The sequence below is a fragment of the Indicator indicator genome, chromosome 1, assembly GCF_027791375.1.
Source record: "Indicator indicator isolate 239-I01 chromosome 1, UM_Iind_1.1, whole genome shotgun sequence".
Classification (NCBI taxonomy): domain Eukaryota; kingdom Metazoa; phylum Chordata; class Aves; order Piciformes; family Indicatoridae; genus Indicator; species Indicator indicator.
Window position 1 is genome coordinate 69,959,809 of NC_072010.1, and position 12,949 is coordinate 69,972,757.

Sequence of the window (12,949 nt, forward strand, 5' to 3'; positions counted from 1 at the left end):
CAGAGCAGTCACTGAGATAACTACTCGCCAAAAAGGCAGTTAGTTTCTCTGACAAGAGCTACATGCTTCTTTTCCTTATGCCTTACACTGACATAAGTGCTTGCCTAGCCAGCAGCAAGCCTGCTGAAGGTGTTAAACTGACGGAAAGCTTATCATGCCTTTAGCTGGGTTAGTGTTCTCTCTGTTTTAGGGCTCTGAGCTGTCAAGCATCAAACACATCCTACACCAGTGCAAGGCAGAAGAAGCAGAAGGACTGTGCAGTCATGTTCACTTGAAGTGGTTTGCAGTGATACATAATCGTATCTTGAATCAATTCAGTCTCTTCCATTTCTATATTACATCATCCTTTCTTTAATTTGCAAAGCCTGTCAGAGGCTTTCTCTCTATTGTTCGTTCTGCAGAAATGCACCATCTCATCTCCTGTGAGCAGCAACTGATCCCAAATGGTACCAACTGCTTTTTAGATTTTCAAAGGAGCACCTCCATATTTTTTTTTCCTCTTCTGTTGGATGGGGCTTCACACAAATAGCCAAAGAAAATCTTATTACTCTCTTTGAAATTCCCCTTCAAAATCATATTTTCATGTGATTCCTACAAAGACATAACAAAGAGGTATATTTGTATTCTTCTGTATTCTTCCAACACTAATGTTGATGTTTCTGCATGTAGGCATGCACCCATTTTCTGCAGGTAGCTGCTACCTTTTACCTTATATTTAGATTGCAAACTCTTTGGAGAAGGATCACAGTTTTGTTCTGTATCTGCAGGGAACACAGCACAGTAAGATCCCCTGTCCATCAGCTGCACTATTACAGTGATAATAAAATAATCATTCCTTTCTCTCTTTCTCCAGGGGAGTTCTGCACAAAACTCTCCAATGTTACATGCAGTATTTTGGGCAATGAGGAAATTAGGAATGAATTCCAAGAACACCACTGGAAGCATAATGTTTATTGAAATTCCTCACAGTGATGAAATCCTCTTCCCAGGACATAAAGAGTTTAATGAATTGCCTCCCTGTTCTGCAGTTGTCAGTGGCTGGGGACACACCCTTCCTCTGCTGAGCCTGCCTTAATGTAGTTAGAAATTATATTTTCATTCCACTTATGACAGTCTTTATGCTATACTTCAGCAGCCCTAAGATTTAATTTATTCTTGCATATGAGAGAGTTAAAAAATTCTTTTAATCTTTCTTTGTGATGATCCAATTAATTTGAATGTTATTATCTTCTCTCTCAATACCTCTGGTTCTTTAAGATGGTAGGCTATATGGCCTAACAATGTCCTTTCTTCCCCATGTTTCTGTTCTGGTAGGATTTCAATTTTTAGTGGACAAGCCTAAGGAAGCCATTATGTTAGCAAACCATCTGGTGTAAAAGTTCTGTACCCAGAGTCATTGCTTTTCAGAGATTTCTTAAATCTCAGCATTTCTTGCAGGAATGGTAAGCAGCCTGAAAGTCAAAATGTGTAGCATCCACACTGAGGAAATGCAATTAGTTAGGCAAATCCATGAGTGTCACGCAGTGTGCCTCCCCACAAAATAAACCACATATCAATAATAATAAGATTGTTAGAAACACTCATGGATTACTAGTGTCAGATCTGTAGTTTCAGCTCCAAGCACAAAAGTCCCTCTCCATAGATAAGTAAGTCCTTCCACTTACACTGCTGTAATTTAAAGATGCACAAAAGGATGAAGAGCAGAAGCAGCAGCTTCTCAGACCATATAACATCCAAAGAGGAGGTATTTTTCATTTTTAAAGCTCTGTAAACCTTGGTCGTTCATATAAATTGTGGTATCTCCTTGTTGATGTCCATGTAAAGATGTTTGTGGGATGCAGATTATGAATAGCTTGATGAATGCCTGCACAGATTTATGGCATGAAAGAAGACCTACCTGTTACTGTAAGGGCTTTCAAAAGTCAATGGCCTCAGTGTCTCTCTTGGCTTTTAGTGGTTATGCCCCAAGCTGCAGGGTAGGCTATTTAATGCCATAGATACAAGACAGGCAGACATCTGTAGGAGAGTTTGCTTGGGAAGAGGTGGAATGATCTATCAGTCTGATGGGAGAAATAGGGATGTGTGGTTGTTGATAAGCCTTATGGTACCAGTGACTGTGAGGGAAGAACTTGAAAGTGAAAAAAACACAACTTCACTTCCCTCTTTATCTTAATAAAGGGAAAAGGCTCTTGCTTATGTTTAAAATCTGCAATTGGTGTCTATTTGGCTGTAATATTTGGAAGTACATAATCTTGTAAGTACTGCTTGATGAGTGCTAGTCTGCTACTTTGTCTAGCCCATTACTGTAATGAAGCCCTTCAAAAAAGAACACATCACGGAGATAAGCAAATGAAGAGGTGGTTAACTTTTTCTTTCTTTATTTATTTAAACCTAGGATGCTGGCATGTTCTTAATTTGCTACTCATGGATTTCGTGGCTCACATTTTCCTGTCCTATATAGAGGAGGAGGAAGATAAAAATTTCCAGATCACAAAGCAAAACGAGTCCCCTGTTCTGTGGGTTTATGAGCCCAGACATATCTGGCACTATTTTGTAGAGGGGCACTCTCAAGCCAATACTTCACAGACAGCTGTCATATCTTTGATGCAGAGCCAGAGTAACTTCGGATTAAGCAACGTTTTTCCAGAGTTCTGAGTTGTTCGTGGGACACAGCCACAGGCAGCAAGGTGAAATAAACATTTACGTTAATGAAAAAAAAAAGTTAGAAATTATGTAAATCAGGAAGGATTGGGAAGGGTGTGGTTTTTTTTTTTTTTTATGTATAAAGTGGAACTAATGAAATTCAGGTTTGCATGGAACTGTCTAATGTCACCTAAACCTCATGCCACAAAGCATCCTCCACATCCCACCTCACAATCCTCTCACAGGATCATGACCCCACACCACCCACCTCCCCTTCACTGCAGCTCCCTGATTCTTTCCTTAACTTTCCAACAGACCTTCACTGATCCTTCAGATTCCCCAAGTGTTGTCTAAGCAAGAGCAGTGCTCTTCTGGTGAGTTAGGATGAGTTTGTGGGCTAGCTGTCATACAGGCTCTATGTATTTATTGATCAAAAGAGTAGTCTTTTCTCACTGTTGGAAGCACTGAGAGGCTCTCTTCCCTCCACCTATCTGTTAGTTTTATCAAAAGATGCAGAAGTATGAAATCATAGAATCATAGAATCATAGAATCAGTCAGGGTTGGAAGGGACCACAAGGATCATCTAGTTCCAACCCCCCTGCCATGGGCAGGGACACCTCACACTACATCAGGCTGGCCAGAGCCTCATCCAGCCTGGCCTTAAACACCTCCAGAGATGGGAACACAACCACCTCCCTGGACAACCCATTCCAGGCTCTCACCACTCTCATGGTGAAGAACTTCTTCCTCACATCCAGCCTGAATCTCCCCACTTCCAGCTTTATTCCATTCCCCCTAGTCCTGTCACTACCTGATATCCTAAAAAGTCCCTCCCCAGCTTTCTTGTAGGCCCCCTTCAGATACTGGAACGCCACAATAAGGTCACCTCAGAGCCTTCTCTTCTCCAGACTGAACAGCCCCAACTCTTTCAGTCTGTCCTCATAGGAGAGGTGTTCCAGCCCTCTGATCATCCTGGTGGCCCTTCTCTGGACACCTTCCAGCACCTCCAGATCCCTCTTGTAATAGGGGCTCCAGAACTGGATGCAGTACTCCAGGTGGGGTCTCACCAGAGCTGAGTAGAGGGGGAGAATCACCTCCCTTGCCTGCTGGCCACACTTCTCTTGATGCAGCCCAGGATCTGCTTGGCTTTCTGGGCTGCAAGTGCACACTGACAGCTCATGTTGAGCTTCTCCTCCACCAGCACCCCCAAGTCCCTCTCCTCGGGGCTGCTTTCCACCCAGTCACTGCCCAGCCTGTATCCTTGAGACCTTCTTGCTCCACCAGACTTTCTTGCACTCAGTCCACTACTCCTTGCACCAGTGTCCACAGTCTTGCTAGCATAAAGGGATGACATACAGGTAGAAGACAAGATGGATTCTAAGTCTTCCTAGGATATAAGGATAAATATAGGGACATAAAGGAACATGGATCAAGCCTCTGTGCTTAATAAATATGATGAATTATACATTCAACTGTTTTCAGATTACTCTTGCATGCAATAACAGCCTTTGTCTTAAATCTCAGAGAACATTGTGTTTTCCAGAAAATAGTGTTGGGCAAATGTTAATGGCACCAAGTCTCATGAAAAGCAAACAAACAAATAAACAAACAACATTTTTGAGGTGATCCTGCTATAGTTATTTTACTCTCAAGATGTATCAAACTTCCACAAATTAGGACCAGGATTAGAAATTGCCCATTTTAAAAACATCTTTATCAGTTATAAAGACCCTTGGTGGACCTTTATTTTTTTAAATAGAAGATATGCTAAAACTAGCCCAGGAATGAAAATTGCAGGGGAGAAAAAAGGTGGAGAGGGGGCAAACCAAGAATGATTTATACATGTAATGGACAGCCTTTGTTATTTTTCAAATATAACATAATGACCTATCCTGTCATACTACCTTGTGTCAAAACCCAGACTGAAATGGGTACAGGCTACAAGCAAGGTATCTCTAAACCACTGGTGGTCAGAAATTAGGAAATAAAACAGTATAAATCTTAATCAGTGTCTGCCCTTCTTCCTATGCTCTTTCACTGGGCTTTTGTATGGCCCAATATGCCCACTGCAATGCTTTTATACTGAATATCAGCAGACAAGGGTTTGACCCAGGTGTTGTCTGAGAGATATGCCTATAAATACGTCTACCAGTTTTGCATGTTTTGGACATGATCTCAAGAAGAGAGCAAGGCCGATTAGAGTGAGGGATGAGGGGTGTCAGAATAAGGGAGGAAGGGTATAAAACACGAAATGGGGAATATGATAGCTTGAGGTAAGTTATGGGAGAAGGAAAGAGACAGTATAGAAAGAGCTTAAAGACTGCAATACCTGATGGATTTTACTCGTCCATGTACAAGGTGATGATAACGGTGGGATGAAAAAGAGATTCTAGTAAGAGCCTGCCCATGCTGTAGTTCAAGTATTTGCAGTTTGCAAGGGAGCTGAAAAACTTGAAGTTGTAGCTCAAGAGGGTTTCAGGAGCTATGACAGAGTGAGTGAGCACTTCTGCCTACTTGTGTCTCTCAAATGGGTAGTAGCTCCCACCTCAACCATTGCAGGCTCCTTCTTTGAAGTGTCAAAACTAATTCCACAGGTTGCTAAAAAACACAGCTGTCAAAAGCATCTCCATCGCCCACCACTTTACTTGTATCACCATCTCTGTAGATCCTCTGAATTGATTCCCATTGCATGAGGATTTGTGATCTGTGGCTTTTGATCATCAAAAATCATCATCATGCTCCCAAGCAACCATCTGTCTGTGCTCCTGACTAATCCCCCTTCAGTCACAAGTATCTAAGCCCTTAGCATCCTTAGCAGCATTCCCCAGCCACACTGCTCTTTCTTGGATGCATTTCTGCTGCCTGACATATTGCTCTGGCATCACTGGTATATTTCCTTTTAACTCCTTTACCTCATGCAGCCTCTGCAGCATTCTGCAACCCAGTGTCTTTTGTCACTTTCCATCCTTCACTCCATCCTCTGCCAACACCAGCCTCCGTATCTTTTTCATCTTGTCCCACAAGGCATTTCTATGTCTTCTCTACAGCCTGCTATGCTTCAGAAAAAAAAAAATCTGTTCATTGCACCTCCACCCTCATCTCATTGAAATTAGTGCTAAAACCTCCGTTTTGCTACAAAACCCTGGAAAAACAAGAGGGAGGACTGGTAACAGAAATCAGAAAAGAACTCCCAACCTTGCCCTGATATCAGCAGCATCAATATGTGTCTGTGGCTTAGCAGATCCCCTCATGATCTTTTAGTTATCACCTTCATTCTTCTTCTTCCTTCCCCATCTGTTTTTAGTCCTCAATTCCTAGTTGAATATAAATTACACTCCTCAGCAGAGTCCATGTTTTTCCATTTATTTTGAATAACACAGCACATTCCTGAATCCTTTTTATATGTATATAATTTGAAGCATGTAAATAATTATTAATAATCTTGAAAACAGGATACATTCCAAGTTGGTGACATCTCTTGAGGAAAACGTTATTTTTGTATGAAAAAATGTAGCAGGTGGGGAGTGAGGCAATGCAGGGTTTGAAGGCACTGGCTTGACAGGCAGCATGGCATCTGAAATGCCACACAGACAGATGCATGTCGTGTGAACTAAGAATGGTCAAAACCGGTAGCAGCAATGATGATGCTCTGAGTGAGCTGTAATCTATAAAAGTGCAGCTCAGAGAGCATTGGCCCAATCTTTATTCCTTATCACAGAACTTGCAGTTGCTTTCTCTCAGCACGAACAGCATTTTTTTTCATCTAGAAAATCCCATTCCAGGCTTCCTCTCTTTGTTCGCTTGTTACTAAATTAAAATCCTATTAAACTGCACACCTGCAGTGGGTTTATCTGTAGAGCGCTATGCTGTACCTTTTAATCCAATTCCACACCTTTGTAACATACAATATACTGCAAATCAGGGCATGGAGAGACTGAGGTTACACTGTTCATAGCTCTGTTGGCAGAGAGCAAATCAAACACTGATTTATGAAAAAAAAAAAAAAGGAGAAGAAAAAAAGAACACAGTTAACTATTTCACTTAAAGGAATGATAACTATTCATCTGAGTGGTCTGCATAATCCCGGACAGAGAGATCAAGTGAAATAATTAACTAACATGATCAAAAAGTGACAGTAAAATCTTGACCCTGCTTAAACTCAGTGGCAAAGCTTCCACTGATTTTAAGTAAGCCAGGATTTCAGTGTGAAAAAGCAGTCCCCATCAGGGGAGAGACAGGCCAAAACTGTTTGTTTTGAAAAAGAATAGAAGGGCTTATAGCAGACATACAAAATGTGAATGATGTATTAAAAAGCGGATGTGTCCTCCTGTCAGACCTTTGCCATCCTATGAGGAAACTCAATGTGTATCTCCTCTTGTTGGATGATCCTTGTGGTCCCTTCCAACTCTGACTGATTCTATGATTCTATGTAAAATAAGGCTGGCTAGCTGTAAAATACTTTGAGTTCAGTGGGAAAGAACAGAGAAAGACTTTTTCAGTCAATGAAGGGAGAATCAAATAATTCACAGTTCCTAGAATCAAAACATTTCTGTGTTTCTTTTCTAATTTTCAGCTCATTTTGGAAGAAAGAATTACTAAAACTTTCACTAATATCTTTGATTCAGAAGGGAAGCACTGTTTACTCAAAAGATGGGCAGACACTTTTTTGTTTCTGATGAATGGAAAATCTCCACAGACAACCAGACTGACGTGAAAATTCTTTATGCTAGACCATTCTTACTTGTTGATGCAACTTTAATAAATACTGTTTTCATTATCTTAAGATCTTTTTTTTTTTCTGCAAATACTAAATGCAAAATTGTTGTAGCAACGCAGTTATTTTAAGTTGTCATGTGGTTTGGTTGTTTTGACTTTATTCTAATAAACCTTCAGAAGAAAAAAGTGAAATATTTGTCTTTTGGTTTTTTGTGGGGTTTTGTTGTTGCTAAAGCTGAAGGTCTACCTGCAGTCATTGTGGTAAATTTAGCTAGAAGCTAAACAGATAAACGTCAATGCTGCTTTGTGTCTACCAGCTGTAATTTGAAATTTACATTCATTGCATATAGAACTTTGCACTAATTCCCATGCCTTGAGAAATTTCTGCTTCATTTCCCATTTCTGAAGGACACAAGAGTCAGTATCTTCTGTATAATTCTGTTAACTGAAATAAAATAGATTGTATATCATGTTATTGCTTTATGTCAGAAAGTAGGTTGCTTGAACTTGTTCAATAAGCAAAGTACAAGCAAAGATTCTTACAAACCCTGGAATAAATTTGTATGAAATAGTAAATAGAGTACGAAAGCCCTATCTTGTCTGTGTCAGATTGCATGAGGAAATTCTCTGAAGCACCAAGGAAACTGGGTTCTTAGATAACTTTGAAGAGCATGTCTGCAGGGAGTTGACTGGACCAGGTGGTTATTTCAAGAAGGGACATTTGCTGAAGTAGAGAAAGTCACGTGCAGGAGCTTTGCAAGCTTTTGCTCACTTTGGTTTTGGAAACCTGTGTTAATTTTCTGCTTGCATCTACATTCTTATGTGTCGAAGCGCTGAAGTGGGAATCAGTAACCAAAAGGGAGGTATTAAAGCAGTTGTAGACAGGGCCAGATGCTAAAGGAAAAGGTATTCTGCTGATAAAATTAAGAGTTTGGTGGTGAAGTTACATACTCTGGGGAAGTATCTTCACAGTTGGAAAAACTCATTTGGACCTTCAGGATTCTTATATCCATCTTCACTTTCCTTCAGGTTTTTATGGTGAAAATAAACACAAAACAGGGAGTCTAGATTAAAAAAAAAAAAAGAAATTAAAAATAGTATTTTCAGGTCCACTTTTCTTTTTAAAGTTTATATTCTAGGTCAGATATACAGCATATTTTCATGGTGCAATTAAGAAGAAGTTGTAACATCAGACCAGCCGTACGATCTGTTCTTCACAGCTGTGGAGGGGTAAGTCTCTGAGATCATAGAATCATAGAATCATAGAATCAGTCAGGGTTGGAAGGGACCACAAGGATCATCTGGTTCCAACACCCCTGCCATGGGCAGGGACACCTCACACTACACCAGGCTGGCCAGAGCCTCATCCAGCCTGGCCTTAAACACCTCCAGGGATGGGAACACAACCACCTACCTCCCTGGACAACCCATTCCAGGCTCTCACCACTCTCATGGTGAAGAACTTCTTCCTCACGTCCAGCCTGAATCTCCCCACTTCCAGCTTTATTCCATTCCCCCTAGTCCTGTCACTACCTGATATCCTAAAAAGTCCCTCCCCAGCTTTCTTGTAGGCCCCCTTCAGATACTGGAATGCCACAATAAGGTCACCTCAGAGCCTTCTCTTCTCCAGACTGAACAGCCCCAACTCTTTCAGTCTGTCCTCATAGGAGAGGTGTTCCAGCCCTCTGATCATCCTGGTGGCCCTTCTCTGGACACCTTCCAGCACCTCCAGATCCCTCTTGTAATAGGGGCTCCAGAACTGGATGCAGTACTCCAGGTGGGGTCTCACCAGAGCTGAGTAGAGGGGGAGAATCACCTCCCTTGACCTGCTGGCCACACTTCTTTTGATGCAGCCCAGGATCTGGTTGGCTTTCTGGGCTGCAAGTGCACACTGACAGCTCATGTTGAGCTTCTCCTCCACCAGCACCCCCAAGTCCCTCTCCTCGGGGCTGCTCTCCAGCCAGTCACTGCCCAGCCTGTAGTTGTGCTTGCGATTGCCTCAACCCAGATGCAGGACCCTGCACTTGGTCTTGTTGAACCTCATGAGGTTGGCTTGTGCCCACCTCTCCAGCCTGTCAAGGTCCCTCTGGATGGATCCCTTCCCTCCAGCATGTCTGCTGCACCACACAGCTTGGTGTCACCAGCAAACTTGCTGAGGGTGCACTCAATGCCACTGTCCATGTCACCAACAAAGATGTTCAACAAGACTGGTCCCAGGACTGATCCCTGAGGGACTCCACTTGTCACTGGCCTCCACTGGGACATGGAGCCATTGACAGCCACTCTTTGGGTGCAGCCATCAAGCCAGTTCTTTATCCATCTTGTGGTCCACCCATCAAACCCATGTGTCACCAGTTGGGAGACTAGGATGTTGTGTGGGACAGTGTCAAAGGCTTTGCTCAGGTCCAGGTAAATGACATCAGTTGCTCGCCCCTCATCTATTAATGTTGTCACCTGTTCATAGAAGGCCACCAGGTTTGTCAGGCAGGATTTGCCCTTGGTGAAGCCATGCTGACTGTACCCAATCACCTCTTCACTATTCTTCTGTCTCAGTAGTGCCTCCAGGAGGATCTGCTCCATGATCTTACCAGGCACAGAGCTGAGACTGACTGGCCTGTAGTTCCCTGGTTCTTCCTTCTTACCCTTTTTGAAAATGGGGGTCATGTTTCCCCTTTTCCAGTCAGTGGGGACTTCCTCAGACTGACAGGACTTCTGGAATATAATAGAGAGGGGTTTAGCAACCTCATCTGCCAGTTCTCTCAGTACCCGTGGGTGTATCTCATCGGGTCCCATGGACTTGAACACTTTCAGGTTCTTCAGGTGATCACAAACCTGATCTTCACTTATGATGAGCAGTTCTTCCTCCCGGTCCCTGCCATTATCTTCCATGACTCCAGGAGTATGGCTAGAGGCCCTTGCAAGTGAAGACTGAGGTAAAGTCATTGAGAACCTCAGCCTTTTCCAAGTCACTTGTTTCATCTGTTTCCTTTTGGAGGGGGCCCACACCTTCCCTAGTCTTCTTTTTACCATTAATAAACCTGTAGAAATTCTTAGTGTTCCCTTTAACCTCCCTGGCTAGATTCAATTCAAACTGTGCTTTGGCTTTCCTAACCAGGTCTCTTGCTGCTTGGGCAGCTTCCTTATATAGCCCCATTCTAGCTCTCCTCTCCTCCACTCCTTGTAGAGCTTCCTTTTAAGTGATAGTGTGTCCAGCAGCTCCTTGCTCATCCAGGCAGGCCTCCTAGCATTCTTCCCTGCTTTCCTCTTTGTTGGTATACATTGCTCCTGGACACAGAGGAGGTGTTCCTTGAATACTGACCAGCTGTCCTGGGCCCCTCTTCCCTCTAGGGCTTTGTCCCACAACACTTTGGCTAGCAGATCCCTGAAGTGATCAAAGTCTGCACGCCTAAAGTCTAGGGTTGTAAGCTTAGAATACATCCTTATGGTTGCCCTGAGGATCTTAAATTCAACTGCTTCATGGTCACTGCAGCCAAGGCTGTCCCTGAGCCTCACATTGGTCACCAGCCCTTCCCTGTTGGTGAGAACAAGGTCCAACATAGCACCTTTTCTTGTTGGTTCCTCTACCATTTGGAGGAGGAAATTGTCATCTATGCAACCCAGGAACATCCTGGATTGCTGGTGCCTTGCTGTGTTGTCCCTCCAGCAGATGTCAGGGTGGTTGAAATCACCCATGAGGACCAGGGCTTGTGACCTGGAAGCCGCTTCTATTTGCCTGTGGAGGGCCTCATCTGCTTGGCTCTGCTGGTCAGGTGGCCTGTAGCAGACCCCTACAGTAACATCTCCTTCCCCTGTCTTGCCTTTAATTTTATCCCATACACTCTCAACCAGCTCATCATCCTTCCTCAGGTGGAGCTCCACTGATTCCAGCTGGTCACTGACATAGAGGGCAACACCTCCTCCTCTCCTTCCCTGCCTATCCTTCCTCAAGAGCTTGTACCCATCTATCCCTACATTCCAGTCATGGGAATCATCCCATCAAGTTTCAGTAATAGCCACTATGTCATGGCATCCCAGCAGCACAGTGGCCCTTAATTCATTCTGTTTGTTGCCCAAGCTGTGTGCATTTGCATAGAGGCACTTCAGCAGGGCTGGCTGTGTCCTCCTCTTGTGCCAATTCCCCATTTCCACAGAGTGTCCTGGTGCATCATTCGTGGCTTGCCTCAGGGCAGCAAGTTGAGAGCCCTCACTAGCTCTCCATCCCTCTGCCTCTGGTGAGCTGCCTCTCTGTTTGTCACTGGCCAGCAGAAGACTATAAACCCCTTCCCCTTTCAAATCTAGTTTAAAGCCCTATCAGTGAGCCCTGCCAATTCCTGCCCCAGGATCCTTTTTCCCCTCTGGGACAAGTGCATCCCATTAGATGTTTGCAGCTCTGGTGCCTTGTAAACCGAGCTGTGATTGTAGAACCCAAAGCCCTGTCGATGACACCAGCCCTGGAGCCATGAATTGACCTCTTGGCTCTTCCTAAATGTTCTCTTGTCCATCACTGACGTTAGAGGGATAGAGAAGGACACAACTTGATCTCCCGATCCCTTTAGCAGTTGCCCTAAGGTTCTGAAGTCTCTTTTAATTGATTGTGAGCCTCTCATTGTTGCATCGCCACTACCCACCTGAAAGACCAGAAGTGGGCAGTAGTCTGAAGGACTCACGAGGCTGGGAACTTTACCTACAATGTCCCTTACCTGGGCACCAGGGAGGCATGTATCCAAGAACCTTGTGAAAGGCAAAGGCTCCCATGAGATTCATTCCTTCTGCCTCCTATGGAACCCATACCCCTTTAATACTTTGCATTAATGCAATGGAAATTTACAAGCATGTATCTTAAATAATTACAAGTTTGCATTCCCATAGTGAAGGGGTCTGTCTACAGCCAAGTACTGAAAACAGGATCTGAACGCAAAAGCACCTTTACTGAGCAGGCCATCAATACAAACTCAAATACACATTTGAATCTGTGCCAAATGAAACCCTTGCCTGGCAAACACATCATTTAATAGCAGTGCTACATATTTAGATGTCAAAATGAATGCCACAAGCACTGCAACTAACGACGTCTGCCTTCTAGGACACAGGGTCTTGCTGCTGGGCGTCCAAGTAAAGCTTTTCCTCCAATGGGAGTGTTCATGTGGGCATACTCCCTCGTGGGCTCCTTGTTTTCTAATGAATGGAGAAGTCGCACTGCCTCTGCCCAGACGGTCTCGTGTACACGAAGTACTTCTGGAGCATTACTTCATGAAACACCTGCCGAGCTGCACACCTGGCTGAGGTGGTCCAGCAGACTTACAAGTCCGTAGTAACTGACAAGCACACACAGGATGAACCCGCAGCGAACCCAGCGTCCCGGGCTTAGGCCGGCGAATCGAGAGGGATCGAGTTCCGCCCAAGCTGCTGCCTCTGCGACTCCACGCCACGGGCAGCTGTCCCCCAAGTGTCACCGGCAAAGCCGACGCTATAGGTACCGTGGCTGCATGGCGGTGGGCACCGGCACTACTGAGGGCCGGCCGGAGTGGGGCGGCTGCAAATTTTTGGGACTCCCAGAGGGCGGCGTTGCGGGGCGGGCGGCGGCCGCAGG

At 44.1% G+C, this 12,949-nt stretch overlaps 1 protein-coding gene across 1 annotated transcript in view; it reads left to right on the forward strand.

Annotated features, from left to right (window-relative positions):
* RFX8 (regulatory factor X8) overlaps positions 1-2,655 on the forward strand; it is a 28,913-nt gene extending 26,258 nt beyond the window's left edge. Inside the window, exon 15 of the mRNA XM_054382605.1 lies at positions 2,396-2,655. Within this exon, the coding sequence (XP_054238580.1) occupies positions 2,396-2,655 (260 nt within the window). The remainder of the gene's footprint in view (positions 1-2,395) is intronic.
* The last annotated feature ends 10,294 nt before the right edge of the window (positions 2,656-12,949 follow it).